Source organism: Stenella coeruleoalba (genome assembly GCF_951394435.1).
Source record: "Stenella coeruleoalba genome assembly, chromosome: 2".
NCBI lineage: Eukaryota > Metazoa > Chordata > Mammalia > Artiodactyla > Delphinidae > Stenella > Stenella coeruleoalba.
The window spans coordinates 180,589,413-180,609,532 of NC_137147.1; the positions used below are offsets into that span (position 1 = coordinate 180,589,413).

General features: G+C 50.4%; 1 protein-coding gene across 1 annotated transcript in view; it reads right to left on the reverse strand.

The window, feature by feature from the left end:
- Positions 1–13,304: 13,304 nt before the first annotated feature.
- Positions 13,305–20,120, reverse strand: part of JCAD (junctional cadherin 5 associated) — a 37,553-nt gene continuing 30,737 nt past the window's right edge. The window contains exon 4 of the mRNA XM_079914932.1: positions 13,305–15,984. Within this exon, the coding sequence (XP_079771058.1) occupies positions 15,950–15,984 (35 nt within the window). The 3' untranslated portion in view covers positions 13,305–15,949. The remainder of the gene's footprint in view (positions 15,985–20,120) is intronic.

A 20,120-nucleotide genomic window follows, 5' to 3' on the forward strand; every position in this document is an offset into this window, starting at 1 on the left:
CAACCATCACCACCATCCATCTTCAGAACTGTTTCATCTTCTCCAACTGAAATCTGTACCCACTCAATACGAACTCTCCCCCAGCCCCTGGCAACCACCATTCTACTTTGTCTGTGAATTTGACAAGAATTTGACTAGTCTAGGTACTTCATATGAGAGGAATCGCACAGTATTTATCTTTTGTGACTGACTTATTTCAGTTAGCATAATGTCTTCAAGTGCATCCAGGTTGCAGTGTGTGTCGGAATTCCTTCCTTCTTAAGGCTGGGAAATATTCTGTTGTATGCCTCTACCACATTTTGGGTATGCATGCATCTACCGACGGACAGTACTTTGACTTTCAGCCCCCTACATGCTAACTACGTGGAAAGGTGGAAAATAAATGAGGCGTCTGTAATGCACTTTGCATAGCTGGAAGGGAGTCATCACCCCAGGCGGTGAGTCAGTGGGCAAGCTCATCCCAGATGTCACTGCTCACGGCTGGCTTGAGAAGCGATGGAAAAAATGTGACCTAAATGTCCATTCGTAGAAAAACAGATAGGATCAGGGTAATGTGAGTGGTGATGTCAGCTTTTCTGTCAAGAAGCTCCCAGCAACAGCGTCTCGAAACACCAGAAATAATGGCACCGCGGTATGCACTTATCTGACAAAGGTTTACATGCATACACTGAGCCTGCGTCCACTAATAGCAATGACGGTGATATTTAGTGTCGGGGTTGATGATTCTATTTTCAAATTAGTACTGTGTTTATTTCAGAAGAGCTACCGTCTTTCTAAGTGGTGTATCAACGCTTTTAGGATGGAAATGTTCAAAGCGCCAAAGCACTGGGGAAGGAAACAGTGCAGTTCTGCTTTCTCCTTTGTTCCAAAGTCTGCCTTATGAGGGTCCTAGTAAGAGTTAAATTTCTGTTCAGCTAAAAGGGAAGCCAGGAAACGGGGGCTACCAACAGGCTGGCCCTCAGTGGGCAATGGCTTGAATGTGTCAATCAATAAACAAGAGGCATCACTGTCTATCGGCCTGTGATCCTGTCTCTGAAACGTCCCCATTGCCTCTTTCGATAAGAAACAGGCTGCTCCCAGACCTCGCCGCCCTTGGTCCCTCACACACCAGCTTCCCTCCCCGTTGGCCCCCGTTGCAGACTGAATAGGATGCAGGTGTCGTTATTCAGGGTCTGCTTACTCAGCAGAATGGAAGGGGAAAAGAAAAGTTCACTCCACATGTGCGAGGAAGCAAATGGCTCTCCAGGGGGGAGAGAAAACCCCGGCCAGCAATTGTGTAGGAAGAGCTGTGTGCTGGGGGAATTTTTCATTCATATGAGCTAGTGAGGCAGCAAAGGGGTGATTAACATATTATTCACCTCAAATCAGGAACCTAAGGGAACCAAGAGAGGTGGATCCCTTTCCACCCCTCATGGGATCCCCCAAAGAACAGGTCCTGTCGTTTTCCTTTGCGCCTCTATGTTTATTAATAAAGAACTGGACCAATGTAGACCTTTCAGGTGTCTTACTCACCACATCTGGGCTGAGCAGGTGAAACGATTCAGGGTTATCCCCCATCTGGGACAGTTTCAAGCACATAACTCATGGAAGTCTACACCCTTCACAAACTGACCCCATGCAGATCCTGATGCAATGCAGTGGGAATGGCACACATCACCAATGTGGTGTCCTAGTCCCTAGAAGCAAGGGTTGGAAGAATTCCTTTAGAAAAGCCCACAGTTGAAGAATGCCAAATGTCCTGCTTCACTTTGGGGGACTTGAAATTCCCACCCGGCTATGAGTGAAGACATCCCATGCTCTGTGCTTTCCTGTACACTGTTCCTTCCTGTAGAAAGTTCTTTCCTCACTTCTCCCCCTAGAGATCACTTGCTCACTGTTCAAAATGCATCCCAAACGCTCTGCTCCTCTGGGAAGTCTCCGTGGGCCTCGCCAAGCATTGGATTGTGTTATCTCCCCTGATTCCACATCCATTTATTTATAGATACCTCTACTCTGCTGCTTAGAACCTGCTCACTGCACTGAAATTCTCTCTGCCCCTCTCCCCGTCTCTGCCTCTTTCTCAGAAGACTCTGAGTACCTCTGGCCTGGGGACTAACTGCGTGTTGGCAGGAGGTAGCTGTTGAATGAATGAACAGGAACTCACCACGCACCTCCAGAAGGCCACGTGGAACTGCAGAGCTGGGACACAGAAAGGAACAAAGCATTGATCCGCCAGCTTATCAGTTCAGTTGGCTGCCACCTGGCACAGAGCAGAGACCTGAAAAAATGGGATCTAATCAGAAGGGAGGGACTTTAGGCCTCCCAGTGCCTGGGCCCTGCTGCTTTCTCCACCTGCCATGCTCGGAGGAGCCCGCCTGCAGTGGGGTAAGGACACGCAGTCCTCGGTTTACAGGTGTTTCCAACATGAACGTCTGCACCACATGTTTTGGGATCTCCGGGAAGCTCGGCCATCAGACGTCATGCCGCGTTCTGTTCTCGTCTGTCCCCGCCGTGGAGAACCCAGCCCTCCCCCAGCCCCTCTCAATCCGTCACTGCCACCTTCCCCGCGCAAATGCGCCCCTCAGCCTGGAAGCAAGCGGTTCAGCACAGAGCCGGGAACACCTGAACTACGACAGACTTGAGCTAGAATTTCCTACCTGAGATTCTGGTGGCCCCGCAGAGGACCGCTATTCGGGAATAATTCTGTGCTGGGCAAAGACCAGGGGGTCCCCGATTTGTAAACGGGGACTCTTTCCTCAACCCCTTGAGGATGTTTGGACCCAGCAACTGCTGCTCCGGGGATGGGGAGGAGAGGATCGCTGAGGACCACTGTCAGCTGCGGAGCGTTAAACGGTCGCACGTGTCGCACACGCACATCATCACGTTCACACACGCACACGCAGTGCGCGCCCGAGGAACGCGCTCACGTCACACGGGCGCACGGCGCACCGCGCACCGCGCACACCCAGGGGCTTCCGAGACCTGGCTGGGCTCTTCCTACAACTGGCCAGCAGGGGGCAGCATTGCGAAGGCTGGAGGTCAAGGACTTCGCGTCAGAGGCGGCGAGGATTAATTAACCGGACAGCCTGCGTCCAGTGCGTATGTGCCAGGCCCTGAGCTGGGTGCTTCGAAGCCCGCGATGAAGAAAACGGGAACACCTCGCCTTCCTGCCAAATCTCTTTAGAGCGGGCTTCATCCAGAGCCGGCCATGTGGCCGCCTGGCTGAGGCAGGAAGGGCAGGGGAGTCGCTGCCTTGGATGCAGACGCTGGGTTTGTGGTGCTGGGTGAGCACGTCATCCCCGCCCCTTTCCTGGAACACGTTGTGGCCGACAGAAGAGCATCGCCCAGTAGAACCGTAATGTGAGCCACATAGGCAAGCCGCGTTGGTGACTTTCAGAAAGGAGAAGAAGCAGGTGCCACTAACTTAGTACTGTGTTCTGTTTGACCCAATATACTCAAGTAGTATTTCCATGTGTAATATACAAATACCGAGCTATTTTGCATTTGTTTTTTGAAGCCTTCAAAGCCGGGGCGTAGCTTACGCTTTGACAGTGTACATCCCCGCGAGGACAGCACGCCACAGGGGCTCCTCCGTGTGGAGCAGGCCTGGCGGCCGTGGGAACCGCTGGGCACTCGCCCAAAGCCCCCGAGCTGGGAGGAGGGACGAGAAGCTGCTCTGTGCCCAGTCCCCACAGTACGAAGCTGGTGTCGTTCAAGACTTGTCACCAAAGGACCACATGCCTGCCAAGCGCATTTCTTTTCCTCTTTCCAGTGTGCCCCCTATACCCTCCTCTGCACACACGCACAGGTACACACACACACAAATACACACAGACACACACAGACAAACACACACAAATACACACACACACACAAATACACACACAAACACAGACACACACACAAATACACACACACACAAACACACGCAGACACACACACAAACACACACGGACACACACACAGATACACACACACACACACACACACACACACAAAATGTTTGGAACCTGCAGTCCGAGTTTCCTCAGAGGTCTCTTTTATTAAAAAATATACAACAGAGGGACAGAAGGGTGGCCACTGTGCAGAACAGGATGGAGGTTCCATTAAAAACTAAAAATAGAACTACCATATGACCCCGCAATCCCACCCCCGGTCGTATAGCCAGAAAAGATGAAAAGTCTAATTTGAAAAGATACCTGCACCCCAACGCTCATAACAGCACTATTTACAGTGGCCAAGACATGGAAGCAACCTAAAAGTCCATTGAGAGAGGAATGGATAAAGAAGATGTGTCACATATATACCATGGAATACGGCTCAGCCATAAAAAAGAATGAAATAACGCCATCTGCAGCGACATGGATGGACCTAGAGATGATCATACTAAGTGAAGTGAGTCAGACAGAGAAAGACAAATATTATATAAAATCACTTATATGTGGAATCTAAAAAATAGTACAAATGAACTTATTTACAAAACAGAAACAGACTCACAGACATAGAAAAGAAACTTTTGGTTACCGAAAGGGAAGGGAGGAAGGATAAATTAAGACTATGGGATTAACAGATACTCACTACTATATGTAAAATAAACAACAAGGATTTACTGGATAGCACAGGGAACTATATTCAATATCCTGTAATAACCTGGGCAACAAACAGTAACTTGAAAAGATATCTGCACCCATGTTCATTGCAACGTTATTTACAATAGCCAAGATATGGAAACAACCTAAGGGCCCATAGATGGATGAATGGAGGAAGAGACTGTAATAAATAAATAAATATATATATATATATGGAGAGAGGTTTGGAGGAAATTCGGTTTTTAATTAGGTAATTAAACTTTCCAGATGTCTCCTCTGATGTGTGCTAGCTGGCTTTGGAAGTATCTCTAAACTTCCTGAACCTCTGTTGCTTCACCTGTAAAACAGGAATAAAAGTATCTGCGTACCTGGCTCGCAGGAGTGTGGTGAACAAGGGTTTCGGCTTTGGCTGAAGAGGGTTCAGGACTGTGAAGGCTCTGAGGTCGTCGCCCGCCCTGTAAGCGAGGCTGGCCCGGTGTCACAGGTGGCGGCAGAACACAGAAGCATCCTGGGCCGGGAGGAAGGGCTGCGCAGCTGTCAGCAATGGTACTTAGCCGGGTGCCGGCGTTTTCTTGACCCGGATCCAGATCCCTAACCGCCAATAGGCACAGGGCGGAGTGAAGAGGGCCAGGTGACACCTGCCGCGGGACAGGAGCCCTGCGCTTAGGAGACGCATGTGGTCGGAGGGGCGCTCAGCCTGAGCTTGGGCCCCGAGGCACACGGTCTTCATCCCGCTGAGCCGTCAACAAACCTGCGCTTTGCCCGGGTGACAGACACTGTCTCTGTCTTTCCAGACTGTTCGTTCTGTGAACATCCTTGGAAAGCTGGTCGAGAGCAAAAGCTAGAACAAGAGCCGTCAGCAGAAGGGCAGGGGGCCTGCAGAGAGCTGTCCCCCGATACAAGCGCCACGTTTGGTGTGGGTACTGGGCGTCCGTCTGGTGCTCTTGCTGCGCGGATGCTGACAGCGCCCCTGTGAGGGGCGGGGCCGAGACGACCCCCCTGTGTTGCTTACGCGGATGCGGAGCTGTGGCAGGAAGAGGTGAAGCAGGTGCCCCAGGCCACCTGGCTACCCGGTGAGTCGCCGAGTCTAACCCTGAGAAATCTGGCCTCCGGGGCCCCCGGCAGGATGATCTCTGATGTCACTCGAGCCCCATTCATCCCCACGACAACCTACAAATTACAGGGCCGGAAGCACTCAGCAGTCACTGCCCTTAGAAGCTTCGGAAGCGTCCGAGACTGAGCACCTATGAAAACAGGTGAGAGGTGTGCTGAATACCTGGGCTGCGTCCCGGCCATCGTGCTTGCAGGGGTGGCAGAGGGCTACAAGGGCGCTCGGGACACCCAGAAGCAATCCGGACCTGGAGCTGCCCGGGCGATGGGGCTGAGCCCGGCGGCGGGACGGGGTGTGTGGGGGGGGGGGGGCTGGCGGTCAGCCAGCCGCACTCATGCCTGCACGGCCGGAGCTGCTTTGTCCCCCAAGGATCCGTACCCGAGGGGCAGTTGCTATGCAGTGAAGGTGGCCAGGCTCGAGAGGTCGAGGGGTCTGGCCTGAGGTCTGTCTTCGTGCTTCAACAGGTGTCGGCAAGGGGCTCTCGCCCGGGAAGCGGGGAGCGGGGTGCCTGCAGGAGCCCCAGTTCCTGCCCCGTCTCCTCCGGGGCTCGTGCTCGGCCTGGCCTCTTCTCCAGGCCGCAGCGTGACTGCTGATGAACTTTGATTGAATAGGGCTTTGCGAAGCTCTCCGCGCGCGTTATTTTATCTGATCCTCGTGAAACCCTCTCTATGACAGCATGCTAGAGTCACACAGTAAGTGACAAGACGCCTATCCGTCCAAGGCCCCAGTGGCTCTAAGGCCCGTATATGCTTTTCACAAAAGGTTTCTGGTTATCTGCATATTTTCACAAATCAAGTCCGGGTCCAGCAGCAGAATCCCTTAAGAGCCTTTCTTTCGTGCCGGCCCATTGCAGCAAAGTGCCTCAACCCAGATCTTAGATGAGTAGGTCTGGGGGTTCTGTTGGCGGGAAAAGCTGCCGGCCCTCCCCGCAGCCCCGAGGGATCAGGTGCTCTGGACCAGCTCGCTTCTCGGCACGAGCCGACGCTGCCCTCTGGTGTCTGAACACCGGTTGGACACCTCCTCTAAGGATGCTCTGGACGGCGGCCCCCGTCGTCCCTGGAACCACAGAAGAGAGCCCACACCTCTGAGCCCTGAGCAGTGGGCCACTTCCCAGCGTCTGACCACACAGACAGCCAGACGCTTCCTGCAAATCCCAAGCACGCCTGGCCTGAGCGGGGCTGCCAGCACTGTCCAGCAGGCTCTGCTCCACAGAAGGGCTTTTTTCTCTGGTGGGGATTTGGGGACACCCTTTGCCACAGTCGGTCATCCCTGAAGGCGTTTATCCCAGTGGCCAAGGGCCAGTGTTGATGTTTGGCTGGAATGCCAACTCGGATTCCATGACCCTCAAATGTTCTGCATCTCCTAGTCTCTCCCAAGTGACCATCCCTTTAGAAACCAAGGATATTTCCAAAGACATGGATCTGAGCACTAAGAAACACAGCAGCTCCTTGTGTGAGGCCTTTGGAGAATACCCCAAAAGCACAGATGCCTCTACTGATTTTTAGCCTTTGAAGAAGGTCAGAGGAAGGCTCCGAGGTCAACTTGACCCTCAGGTATAAACGGGGCGGGTGAGAGGTGAGATATCCCAAGGCAACCAGCCCAGGTCAATCTAGCACTGATGGTTGCCAGGCAGGCATAGGGTCAAAGGGCAGAGAGCCAATCTCTTGAGCACACCCCCTCTCCGGGTGATTCTTCGTATCCCTGAAGGCCCTGACCTCAGGCATTTGCAAGTTATAAAAATTCCTGGATGCCTTGAGAGCGCAGGGCTCTCCCTGTAAATGCAAGCAGCATATAATGAACGATGGAATTTGCCCGCGTCCCAGTCAGCAGCTCTGTCACTGTCACGCTGCGTTAACAAGAAACCGAGAACATTTCAAGAACGTGCACAGTAAGCATTGGGTTCTCACTCACGCTACCGTGGGTCAGCTGAGCCGACCCGATTTCAAGCTACAGGTTTTTGGATCGACTGGGGTAAGAATGCCATTCATGTTTCCAGAATGAGGGGCTGCTGGGGTGTGTTTTCACGGCAATGGGCGTCATCCAAACATCACACCCTGTGGACCCCAATGCGTCTTTGAACTAATTGGTGGGTGGAGCACACAGAGCTGTGGGGAGGCCCATGCTGGGCTGGCTCCCCAGTCAGTGATGTACTGAGACCCACCAGCTTCAAACTGGAGGATTTATGTGCAGCCGCAGAAAAATGGCCAAATGCCACTTTTCATAAATATCACTCAAGAACAGACAGAACTGTGTAAGCAGCTCGCAGAGGCTGAGGAGCGGCCCAGTTTCCTAGGACTGGGAGTCTCCGCCCAGGCAGGCGCTCGCCGTTGTCACTGTGGGGTTGCCTGTGGAGATGGCCGCTCCGTGGGAATCGTGGTTCTGATCTCAGAGCTCACTCGAAGCAGGTGGCCCAGCGGAGATTCTTCGATAAGCCATGAGCAAGGCATATTGAAGAAACCTGCCCCAGACAACCACCTGTTATTTTCATAAGAAGATGTTTTCTCTCTATTGCATGTGATGGCAGGATCTAGGCAATGATTCTGTGACTTGAAACGTCTCTGGATAGAGAAAAAAATGAACCCCTTCCCAGACACCATCCATCGGACGTACCCAAACTTAATAAAGATGATCTATTGTAAATGAAATAAATTCTGCAAACTTTAGCTTATTATCCTTCATAGTACAATCTTATGTATGTGGATTGTATCTGAACCAGATATGATATGGGCATGATTATAACTTTGACAGGGGACCTGAGAGTAACAGACACTTATACTAAAGAGAGTCATTTTAAAATATTGGTATAACCTGTGTGGCACAATATTGGTGTGACTCAAACACAGAGTTCTGTCCAAGTTCATCCCTGTAGGGCTTCCCAAAGCAAAGCAACTCTCCTGACAGCTTGTATACAAAAAAGGCAGACCCTATGGTAAAATTACAAAACTCTCAAAATGAATCCTCCCAGGACCCATCTTACATTTCTTATTCTTTCTCCAATAGCCATCATACATTCCCCTTTTGCTTTCACTTGTAACAGAACCCTGATTATATTCAGATTCATAATGGTGTCCAACTTAAAGGATTACATTTCCCAGCCTCCCTTGCAGCTAGTTTGACCATGTGACTAAGTTCCAGCAAATGGAATAAAAGTAGAAGAGTGTAGGACGTCCTGGAAGTCTCTTTAAAGGAGGCTAACCTACCTGGGAGGAGAAGTCTTCCTCCTGTCAGCTACCTGGAAAGTGTCTGAGATGGCTGGCACTCTGGCAGCTGTCTTGGACCATGAGTTTACCTCGAGGATGGAAGCCACCACGTGAGGATGCTGGAACAGAAAGACGTAGGGAGCCTGGCTCCCCATTTGCCATGGAGCCGAGACGCTAGCCCTGGGCTGCCTGCCTCTGAACTCCGTGGAAGTGTGCGAGACATAAGCTTTTATCTCATTTAAGCTACGTTGTTTCCAATTTTCTGACATAAGCAGCTGAGCCTGATTAACAGATGCATTTAGTGTGGTAAGATGTTACCTTTGAATTTCCTGACTCACTGGAGGATCATTCTCTCGTCCTCCTGGGATGAAGCAAGCTAAGATGAACAGCATGCACTTTGGGGTAAAGAAGTAGGTTTAAACCCCTCCCCTGCTGCGAGCTGCATCTGTAAGCAATTATTTGTCTTCTCTGTACCTGTTTGTCTTTTGTAAAGCATTGTACGTTAAATTAATGCTATAACCTACCTGGCACACAGTAGGGACCCAGTGATGTTGGTTTCCTTGTTTTCTTCCATCCCATGTTGAGAATTTAATTTTAAAACTCAGAAGAAACTCCAGGTAAATGCACTTGGGTTTGTTTCTACACGAGCTGACCCTGCTGTGATAGCCTTTGAAACTCCAGTGGGGTGAGGCGAGGTAAAAACAACCACAGTTAATGCAGCAGGAAGCACAGGACAGAAGGAGGAACCACGAGAAGGAACAGCAAATAGAGCCTCTGTGTGATCTGGTACAAACCTCCTCTACGTCAAAGAAGAGCTGGGCTCTCCCACTGAATCCAGACGAAACACCTACTGGGCCCGGGAGGAATAACGCTCAGTTTTCCACGGAGCTGTTGTCCCCCAAATGCCGAGCGATGGGGTGACCGACAGCATTTCCAGCCTGTGAAATACAAGCTGAGCATCTGGGGGGAGGTTTATGCTCGGGGCAGAAGCGGAAAGGCCGACTTAGCTGGTGAGACACAACTTCTCCCAACCTGCGTGCATTGAAATCGTGAGAAAAGGCTACTCAGACACTGCAGATTAACGCCTGGGACTGACTGCCAGGCTCATAAACATCCCGGTGCCCTGCTCTAACCTAAGAAAAATGTTTGGGAGAATTCAATGTTGTCAGTCTCTTGGCTGGCCCGTAACTATGGCAGTGGAGAGAGAAGCATGATAAGTTATTGGAAGAGGGAAGTGGACCACCCCGGTGAAGGGTAAGTCGTGGCCGGGCTCCCTACCCCAGCAGTGACCCGGTCCTCTGTCGTGCACAGCCGTAATTTTCAAATTATTTTACTCCTGGACTGTTCTGACAGGGCAAAAGACCCTATGGACTCCCAATTTTGCCAAAAAGTAGTTATATCATGTTAGAGTTGGAAGGAACCAGCTAATTTAGTTCAGTCCCTTCTCTCCACTTGTGAAGTGTTTCCAAGTGGGTAGAGGAGGTGGCCTCAGTCACAGAGGGTTTATGCGGAGCCTGGCCCAGGACTGGGCCCCCGATTCCTGGCTTGCGTGTTTCCTCCCATAGCATTAATTTGGTCAAGGGACTCCTTTTTCAGTTATGTTCTAATGTGTGCCTTGAACTACCAGCTGGCTGGGAGTAGCTCTTATTTTAAAACCCGCATCTTAACATGATCTGAAGTTTCAGGCTACCGAGAGGGCACTGGAGCTCCTGAGCTTTGAGGCCCACACACGTGGAGCCAGGAAAGAATGAGGACAACGGTCTGCAAAGCTAATGGGAAAGAGGAAAAAAGAACCACATTTTCTTACAACTCAGAAACAGCAGCTTAGCAGTTTGCTGGGCTGCTGGAAACACACCGAGAGCCCGGTGGGGTAGCGAATTTGCATCTACCTCCAGACCCGCGCTACTGAAAACAAGGCAGTGAATCCCTGCAGGACCCAGGCCTGGATTTGAAAACCTTCTGCCGGCTTCCCACGGGTTGCAGGTCTTCGTGCGTTTCTGTGCACCGAACACCCATCACGGGTCAGGCAGGGGCTTTTTCATACACTTGATTATTATGTTCAAGGGGTAACAGAGGCAGACGGGGAAACAGAAGTCAGGGAAGGGGCGTGTGCAAGGCCACACGGTTAGTGGTAGAGTCGAAATACAAACTCAGTCCCCAGGTCGACTCCAGGCCTCTCCCCACCTTGCGGAAGATGCAGAGGCGCTGGAACACCCAGGAGGCGCTCGGTGGGGACCAGAGGTGCCCCAACTCCCTGGGCCCCATGTTCCTGCATCTCCGGCCCCATCTGAGCTGCCCCCCCTGCAGCCTGCTACCCTCCAGGGGCCAGCCTTTAAGGCTCAAGGGGCAGCTCTCACCCACAAGGCCAAAGACAACAGACGTAGGTATTTTCAAGCGAAGTCTTTATTTGGAATACGTGTCACCTAGTGGGTCAACCATCCCGAAATAGCCAGTATTTACATCGTGCGGAGAAACACAAGAAGAGCCCCTTGAAGGCAGTCAGCTGAGCTCTGCTGGGGCCACTCGTCTCCCCCGCTTCACCTCTCCCCAGTCAGGGTCTCGGGGGCAGCCTGATGGGGGCCACGACCGCGGCTGGGAATCGGCCGTGACCTGCTGCGTCTTCTCCTGGGACCCTCTCTCCCCGCCTTACTGTGTTAATACGTTATACTGGTGCCCAAAGAAATGATGGGATTACGGGGCGCCGCCTTCACCAAATCCCCTGCGTTTGTCTGTCCCGCTTTGTGACTTGAGGGCTTCGGCGTAGCTTCGCGCAGGCCGGGCGCCGGGCTGACTTGCATCGCGCGCAGGCGACGCTTCTCCCCGGGCTGCTCTGGCTTCCCTGCCGAACGCACCTGGACTTGGACTGGCCTTCTGTCTCCCTCGGTCCCCCCGACACTGGCCCTGCTGTGCGTGGGGTGAGGGGCCGGAGACGGGGTGTGGGCCGCCCAGCGGCCTGGCTGCCCCCTGGAGTGGGCTCATCTCGAGCGGAGGGCTCCCTTCACCCCCCAGTCAAGGCCCTGGGACGAATCGCTCGACGACCTGGACTTGCCGGAGGTTCAAGTCCAGTCGCTGAGCAGAGGCCACAGAACAAGGACCTCCCTGCCCTGTGCAGTGAACACCGCCGTGATGGGGCCCTCAACAGCCACGGGCGGGGCTCTGCAGGCGCTCGGCCCCTTCCCTCGCCGCCCGCGGACCCGAGGCTCTCCCGGGGAGCTGTGAGCTGGGCCCCGTCCACCTTTTCCAGAGGCTGAATTAGAGTCTTCACCACTCCCCACACCCTTTTTTTCTTTTTAAAACAAAACATGCAGGCTGGGGGACCATTCTATCTTTCGTGTTATTTTATCATCTCCCCCGTCTTGGCTTGGCGGGTCCCCAAGTGGACCAACCCACGTTCCTGGCAAAGGACCTCCCACCAGGCAGACTCTTAAAGGTCACTTGGAATCTGTCTCTTAAATCCTGTCCTGAGAAGCAACTCTCCTCCCACACACAGATGTACAGAATCTGCAGTTCAAAACAAAATAAGAAGAAAATGCAAAAATCCCCCAGGCCTGCAATAGCTTCAGCTTAAGAAACACACTCCCACCCTTCACTCCATCCCTGGGGCACCGTCTCCTGCGCGCACACGGACCTGGGGGAACAAAGTCCCAGCAGTAAAGCAACTGCGTACAAGTCTCTAAGCCCAGATCTCCAGAGAGGGATTCTGCTGTGCTGGTCAGTTACTAGGAGATGCTGACCTGACACTGAATTGTGTATAATTTAGTCATTTTAAACAAAAGAATAGCCAAACCACACAAACAAGATCTTGGAGGGTCACGGATGAGATGGTGGGTTGATCTTATCTTCCATCAGCCCTTTCTGCTCAGAGCTGGGAAGGAGTCGTGTCAACAGAGGATCAGGTTCATCACTTTTCCCCAGAAGGCCTAAACCAAGGTGCTATCAGAGCAGGTCATTTCACTGCTGGAAAAAGCGGTCGGTGTCTAGTTTCAGAGTCATTTGAGTTCAAACACTCGGACTTCCATTAACGACAGACAGCCCTTCACCAACAGTCACGTGGAAAAAGAAAGATCTACTGAGAATTTCCACATGAATCAAACCTCAACCTACAACTCTCAGAAGGAAGCCAGGATCTCAGAGAGCACATACATTTTTAAGGGAGTTTTAAAAAAGGAACCCAAAGAGTTCACGTACAACGTGGAAAAGGATTCTGAAGATGCCATCAGGGGCTGTGCATCCTTAGGTGTTTCCTGTGGTCTGCAGGAACGGAAGGTTCAAAACAATACTAAAGATATTTGGTTTTCAATCATTCAGAAATTTTCTTCAAAGAAAGGTAATTACAGCTCTATTAACATAGTCCCCTTCTTTTGCAAATCGAGAAATACAAATACATTTCAAATGTGATTCCTCATATAATTCTTTTAGTCCAAATAGCCAAAATGAGAACTTTTAATTTTATAAGCCACCAATTATTAAACACTAATAGTAAGTCATCTGAATGAGAAAAAGAATGACAAACACAAAATATGAAAACTTCTTTTCCAGCCACAAATGATAACGGAGGGTTGTGTGTGTATAAGAAACAGAAATAATAAAAGTATAATCAGCTGAACTCCAAAAGCCCTGGAAAAGCTCTTTTTGATTAGAGACTGTATTATTTACCTCAGAATACGCAAGTTTAAAAGCCACATTTTCAAAGTCACCATCCCCACACCTCCCCACCCCCGGAAGACTTATGTACAGGCTGGAATCCAGAAATTAAGGTTAGAAGTATAAATATTGATAATTTCCGCCACATTTTCAGAACGCTATTAGAGTGCTGTGATACAACAATTTAGAAGAAAGGAAGAGGGTCGCAGTTTGGTTGGTTTGTGATATATGTAAGGTTCGGTAATTTCTTCCCTTTAGGGTCCTTCTCTTTCTCTCGAGGAATAAGCTGTAATTGGATTCTTTGGGTTAAAAGAAGTGTTAGATGGGACCAATAAAATGTAAGGGGAAGTCGGAACCGTTAAGATGTATGTACATGGATGATACACGTACGTGTCTATATGCATACGTATATACACACATGCCCTCCTTCATCTGCACTTAACAGGAATGCACACCCACGAGGACCCCCAGGAGCCGCTCTCACTGAGTGCTACCAGATGACGCCCGTGGTTCACCAACTACAGCACAGTAAAGCGGCCTCTTCCCCACGACATCTTTCCTGGGAAAAACAGTTCCAGCCATTCCTGGCAGAGGCCTGGCCCATCGTCCCCGTGTGTTGTGAGAAGCAGAGAATCCTCTAATTTCACAGGAACCAAAATCTGGAAAGGAGTAACTAGGAGTAACAGGTAAGAACCAAGGCTGCGGGGAAATGTGTTTGAAAAGACTTTTCAGAACTGCTTGGATTCTGTGTTGTTTATTACCATCCAAATACATGAAGTTCTGATGAAATAAAATCATAAAGTACAGATAAAAACAGGCCATGAAAGCCCAGAGTTGTTTTAGGGCCAAACTGCAGACCACCCAATAGTTCACATTTTAGGAATTTGAAATGCCTAAAAATAGATAAGGTGGTTTCTGAAAAAGAGAGAGACAGAGAGAAGGAAAGAAGAAAGAAAAAGAAAAAAAAAAAGGAGAGGAAAAGGAGGGAGGGAGGAGACAAGAAACCATTCAGGAAACGTTAGCTCCCAAGAACGCCCGACTTAGAAAGAAGGGACAAACGCATAAAAAATGCATAAACTTTGCGCAGGTTAATGCAATAGTAAACAGGAGAATACATAGGCCTCGTAATACTTTTGTAATGGGATACATACGACGTCTCCAGCACTTTTGAAAACTATGCAGACACTGATTAAGGATGATTCTCGGTAAAAATACATATTTCTTTAAAGGGGCGGGGTGGGAGGAGGGGAGGGGTGGTCTCAGGGCGGATCCCCACGGACGTACAAAGCTGAAACTATGTTTTTTGGTAATTCTAGTGGCTGTGGCAGCAAAAATTTGTCTTAAGGATGTCGGCTGGTTTTAAGAGGGTTATTTTCAAATATAACCGTACAGCTCTCTTTGTAAAAAAATCTTTGTGAAAAGTTAATTTTATTAACCCTGAAAAATGCCTATATTGACATCTCTTTCTAAGATAAACTAAAAGTAGCAGAGTTGTGAACGGGTAAGGGCTATATGCTTTAAAGCAAATGTGAACCCTCTTTGGGTTCCTCTCACACAAAGGGATACAGAGTCTTAAATACAATAAACTTCCTTAAAAATCTGCCACCTAACAATTGTTTACATCATAGAAAAATAGCGTTTTTGTAAAAAGAAATATAGTTACTTTGTTAAAATGGTCTATTTTAAACCAGCAATTATTTTTCATATAAAGAATTTCTAAACATCCATACAGGAAATAAAAATAGATAATACTGAGTGCAAAGCAGACAACATCATGTTTGCAAACGATCAAAGCATCTCATTGCCAGATAAATAACACTCTCAGTTCATTATGGTACAAGTCTGAATCTCTCGGGGACTTAAAAGCTACGCGGCTTTATTCTCTGATGGCAAGTTACTTATACGTAAAGTGACTTCAGCAGAAGGCCAGACTGATGAGAAATGGATCATACATATGCGTTCACATTTCCCCAGAACTCAAAGTGCTGACACACTAGCAGTGGCCTGCATCCCAGACTCTGTGACACGAGCGGGGACCGCAGGCCACGGGGAAGCGAAGGGGGACTTACGACATTCACGGTCCTTTTAAAAAATCATTCATTATATCATCCACATTTGAGTTTTCACATACAGCCAGATTAACACCAAATTCTTTACCAGCTTGGCTAAACCCATCATTAAGGAGGGTCTTTGTGACTCTTTTCTAAATACAGGTATTAACTCTTCGTGCCATAAAAACAGATGGTTTCAACCGACTACTGCTTTACTTCCACAGAGTGACTCTCTAGGGCTGATGAGTTTCCTGGTGGCTGTGGGGACAGGATGTCACAGCGAGGGTCCCAGCTTCCTCCCAGGCGGCGGGGCTGAGGCCACCTCGGAGATCACTCTGTTAGCAGAGGACAGCCCCGCACTCCACTGGCGCGTCATCACACCCTCTCCACCCTGCTAGGGTCGTACGAATCTGCAAAAAAGAAAATGAAAGACAAGTAGCGGTATGTTCAGCTGGTCTGTTGTCTGTTTAAGCCTCAGACCAGAAATAAATATGTTTAGGGAACCAAGTCCACACGTGCAGAAACGTTCATTTTCAGACATCTCACCCATCTTATTGGTATTTTTTACTACGGAGTGAAAAGCTATCTAAACAGTCTAAAGGCTGTTTTAAAGGGACGTGTATGACCACTGCCTAATCACAGATGGAAAAATGGGAGTTGCGTAGTATTTTGATGGTCCCTTCCTGTTGTTCACAGTGGAACATAATTAACTTTAAATGCAACTCTTGTAAAGCAGCAGTGACGCTCTTAGCTGACGGTAAAGAGGATATTGTGTGCGCGTAAATTACAACTCTAAGGAAACCTTGCTGCAGAATGTGCGTCCTTGAGATCAGTGATGTCCCAGAAGGGCCTGAGGACCCCGGGACCCTGAGAGCTGCGCTGGCAATGACAGGGCTCCTGTCCCCGACCCGACAGCCGGCAGCAGGCCCTGGGAGTCTGGGCTGCCACGCTGATCCGTTCTACAGGCACACACACTGGGCCCAGGTGGCCTGGGTTTCCGAAACGGGACACCACACGAAAGAACAACAGTCCTAGACCGTCATTAGGGCTGTGGCTAGGCCCTCGGGGGCCACAGATCTCTGGGGCCCAGGCAAACCTGAGGCTTACGCGTGTGGCTCCCATGGTCAGAATTTCCTGCCACGGCAGCTCAAACGGTTCTTAAGTTCTCAAGAGAAAACACGTAGGAAACCTGGAAGTGGGGTACAAGTCAGCAGTTACCACAGCTGTTGCAGAGCCAGCTCTTCCCAAAGCCTCTGGACCACGTGCATCCTGGAGGCCGCGTGGAGGCCCGCCCCTCTGGCAGCAAAATGTTTGGCCGCCTCCTCCGGACACCTTCTCGATGCCCCATGAGGTGTTTACGACGAGACACCGCAACCGCGACGACTAAGGCAGCGTCTGTCGCGCTCGAGCCGCACGCCACAAGCCAGACGGGACAGGCTCTTCTCGTGGCAAGGAGTCTGCTCCTCTGTAAACATCTGCCGCACCGAGTGCCCCTCTGGCTGGAAGCCGAGTTCCCGCGAGCCAGCCGCCTTCCGAGGGTCCACACTTCACACCCACCGTGGCAGCATGGGTAGCAGCTGAGCCTACATCTCTGTGCTCAATCGGCCTCATCTTAGGTGGATTCGGAGGGACGCCCTGTGAGCAAAGACGCCCTTTTCGCCGCTGAGAATGAGGCGGGCGGGCTCACTGCCGACAGCAGAGAGGCCTGGAGAGGCTGTGTGTCTATTAAGCCTCCAGTGACAGAGATCCCGGGCCCGGAGCAGCCCACCCGAGGGCAGGTGCACGGAGATGCCTCCACGGAACGAGCCTGCTCTCTGACCTCCACTGCGGAAGCTGAGGGCCCAGAGACAGGGGGCCACGGAGAGAATTCTATAGAATAAGGGGCTCCCTCTTCAGATCATGGGGGGGTCGAGGTCCAGTAAAAATATAACGTGAGCCACAGCGTGTTATTTTAAAGTTTCCAGTAGCCGTGTTAAAGCAAACAAAAGGAAATCGGTGAAATTAATTGCCATGATGTACTTTATTTCACCAGATAAATCCGAAAGGTTATCATTTCAATAGGTGATCCAGATTAAATTATTGAGAAGTTCTAGATTTTGGGGGTGAATGTCTGTGAACTCTGGCGTGTGTTTTACACTTGCAGCGCACCTCAATGTGGACAGGCCACACTGCAAGTGCCCAGGAGCCGTGTGTGACCGGGGCTACCACACCGGCCGGCAGAGGTCCAGAGAACAGACAAGTCATCACCCTCGGTATCTGGAATCCTGGTTCCCATGGGCACCATTTCAGGTGAAGACAAATCACTAAGGCCCACCCTCGTGGGTATTTCGAGCATGAACACCCTCAAAAGCTACTGCCCTTGAGGACGTGCTGACGCCCAGCCTTCTAACGGCATTATCTGGCATCATTAAACTGCCCCAGGTTCCCCGCCGCGGGCCCAAGCAGACAGGCTCCCCCCACTCTTCTCCTGAACGTCTATTAGGAGAGCAGCCAGCAGAGGCTGACGGGACCAGCAGGTTCGGACGCTGATGTGCCAGGATTACACGTCTCACCTGGAACAGAATCCGTTCGGCAGAGATGGAGTCTAGGACCTGAATTAGTTTTGAGCTGCTGACTTCTTAGCTAGAGCGCAAAAAACCACTAAAAAATGTTCACTGAAATGACCATCTTTAAGCTGAAGGAAGTCTTTGATACAATGGGTGCACAACACAGACAATAAGGTTCTAGAAGGGTGCGTGTGTGTGTGTGTGTGCGTGTGGTTACAGATGTACACGGTATAATCTTGTTGGAAAATTCCAGAACAAAATCTGAACTTAAGTGGCCTGTGAGTTCAGGGGCAGTGAAGGGGGTCCGGCACGCTGGGGTGACAGAGGCAGGGGTTGGGCGGGGATGGAGATGATGACTCTCGTGTCTAAAATGATAAAATTCATCAAAAGGAAAGAGTCCAAAAGCTTGTGAGCAACAAGCTTTACTATGTCAATCAAAGACCTCGCAGAAGGACTGGCTTTGGATCCCGAGGCCAGGTGACCATCACCTGGAAGGCTGACGGGGTCACCTGAGCCACTGCACGTGTGTGAAATCGTGCCTGTGGGTCGTGCCATGCGGTCACTTCAGGAAGCTCGAGGTAGCTATGACCACGAGGAGCGCTCTGCCTTCCGATTTCTGGTCATCTTACTGTGTATCAATAACAAATGCACCAGACGGAGAGACAAGAAAGTAATCAAAATCTCGAACTGTCGGAAACTATGGTTAGAAAATATAATAATGAAGTCATGGGGGTGGGGTGGAGTTTGAATGGCTGGCTACAATGAAAATCAGCATTACCTAGGTGATTTCAGACACCCATCTGGCCCCATTCACGTGTCAAAAGGTCAGGCTACAAACTGAGGGGGTACTGAATTGAACTAGAAATCTTTTGTTACAACATATTCCCCGAAATACGTGGCCACGGACAGAGGCATAGCGATCTCTACAAACCGGTGTTTTCCTTATAACAGGATGTGTCTTACTTCAAAATCCTTATAATTCTCAGGAGCACTGACAAAATCATCGTGATTTGATAGATAAAGAAACGCCCTTTAAAAGCCTGTGATGATGTCCTTGTAACCAGCACTTAAAAGCCAAGGGGCCTGTTTTTGGTGGGGGCAGAGGGTCTCATGCCACAGCCTGACAAATCCCAATGGCTCACAAAATGGGCCACGGAGTACTTTCCACCGTGATGGCAAAGGCTCCGCATTCCAGGTATTCTCTTCCGCAGCAAAGACCAACTTTGTCAGCTCAGATGACCCAAGAGGGCCCTGACAAACGAGTTCTTTCGATCATGGATGCTGAGTGAGGGTGGGAGCAATGTTGGCTCGTAAGAACCACTCTGCATTTGTGGGAAAACTGAAAAAGTGCCAAGGAGATTTTTTTGTTTAACCAAAATTTCGGGACTCTTCCAGCTGAAACCAGTGATCTTCTCCATCTCCTTTTAAACCCTTGGATTTCAAAACAGGAAGCAGAGCAGCGAGGGTTAGGGGTCACCAGGTCGGCGCAGCTAGTCAGATGGGAGGGCCTGGCTGACGAGGCTGGGCTGGGGTCGGGGTCTGGGGACAGCGCCGGAACACTGAGAAAGGGGCGCACTTCACCCTTCCAGCAGAAGGGTCCCTTCTAGTCGGTAGTTTATGATGTGGACTTTGAATTACCTCTAATCACGGCTAGGGTATATAATCGATAATCCGCGGCGCCTGAAACAGAGATGCCAAGGGCTCTGTCGCCTGTTCCTGTCAGAGCCGAGAGGGAACGGGTGTTTGGGGGCACCACTGTCACTGTCATGGGAACCTGCCTTGTAGTTCTACATGCTGAAGAAGGCTCAGGAGACACGTGAAGGTGAGAGGATGCAGGGCTCATGGGCCTGCAGGATGCTGCGGCCAGAGTCAGCTCCCCTGGGTCTTAGCCATCAGAGCGCAGGGGCTGGAAGAAAGAGGGCTGGCGGGTGAACTTCCAGGGGTAGGTGGGTACTGAGAAAAGCAAACTGCTAATTCTGTCTAGACCTCTCAAGTCTTAG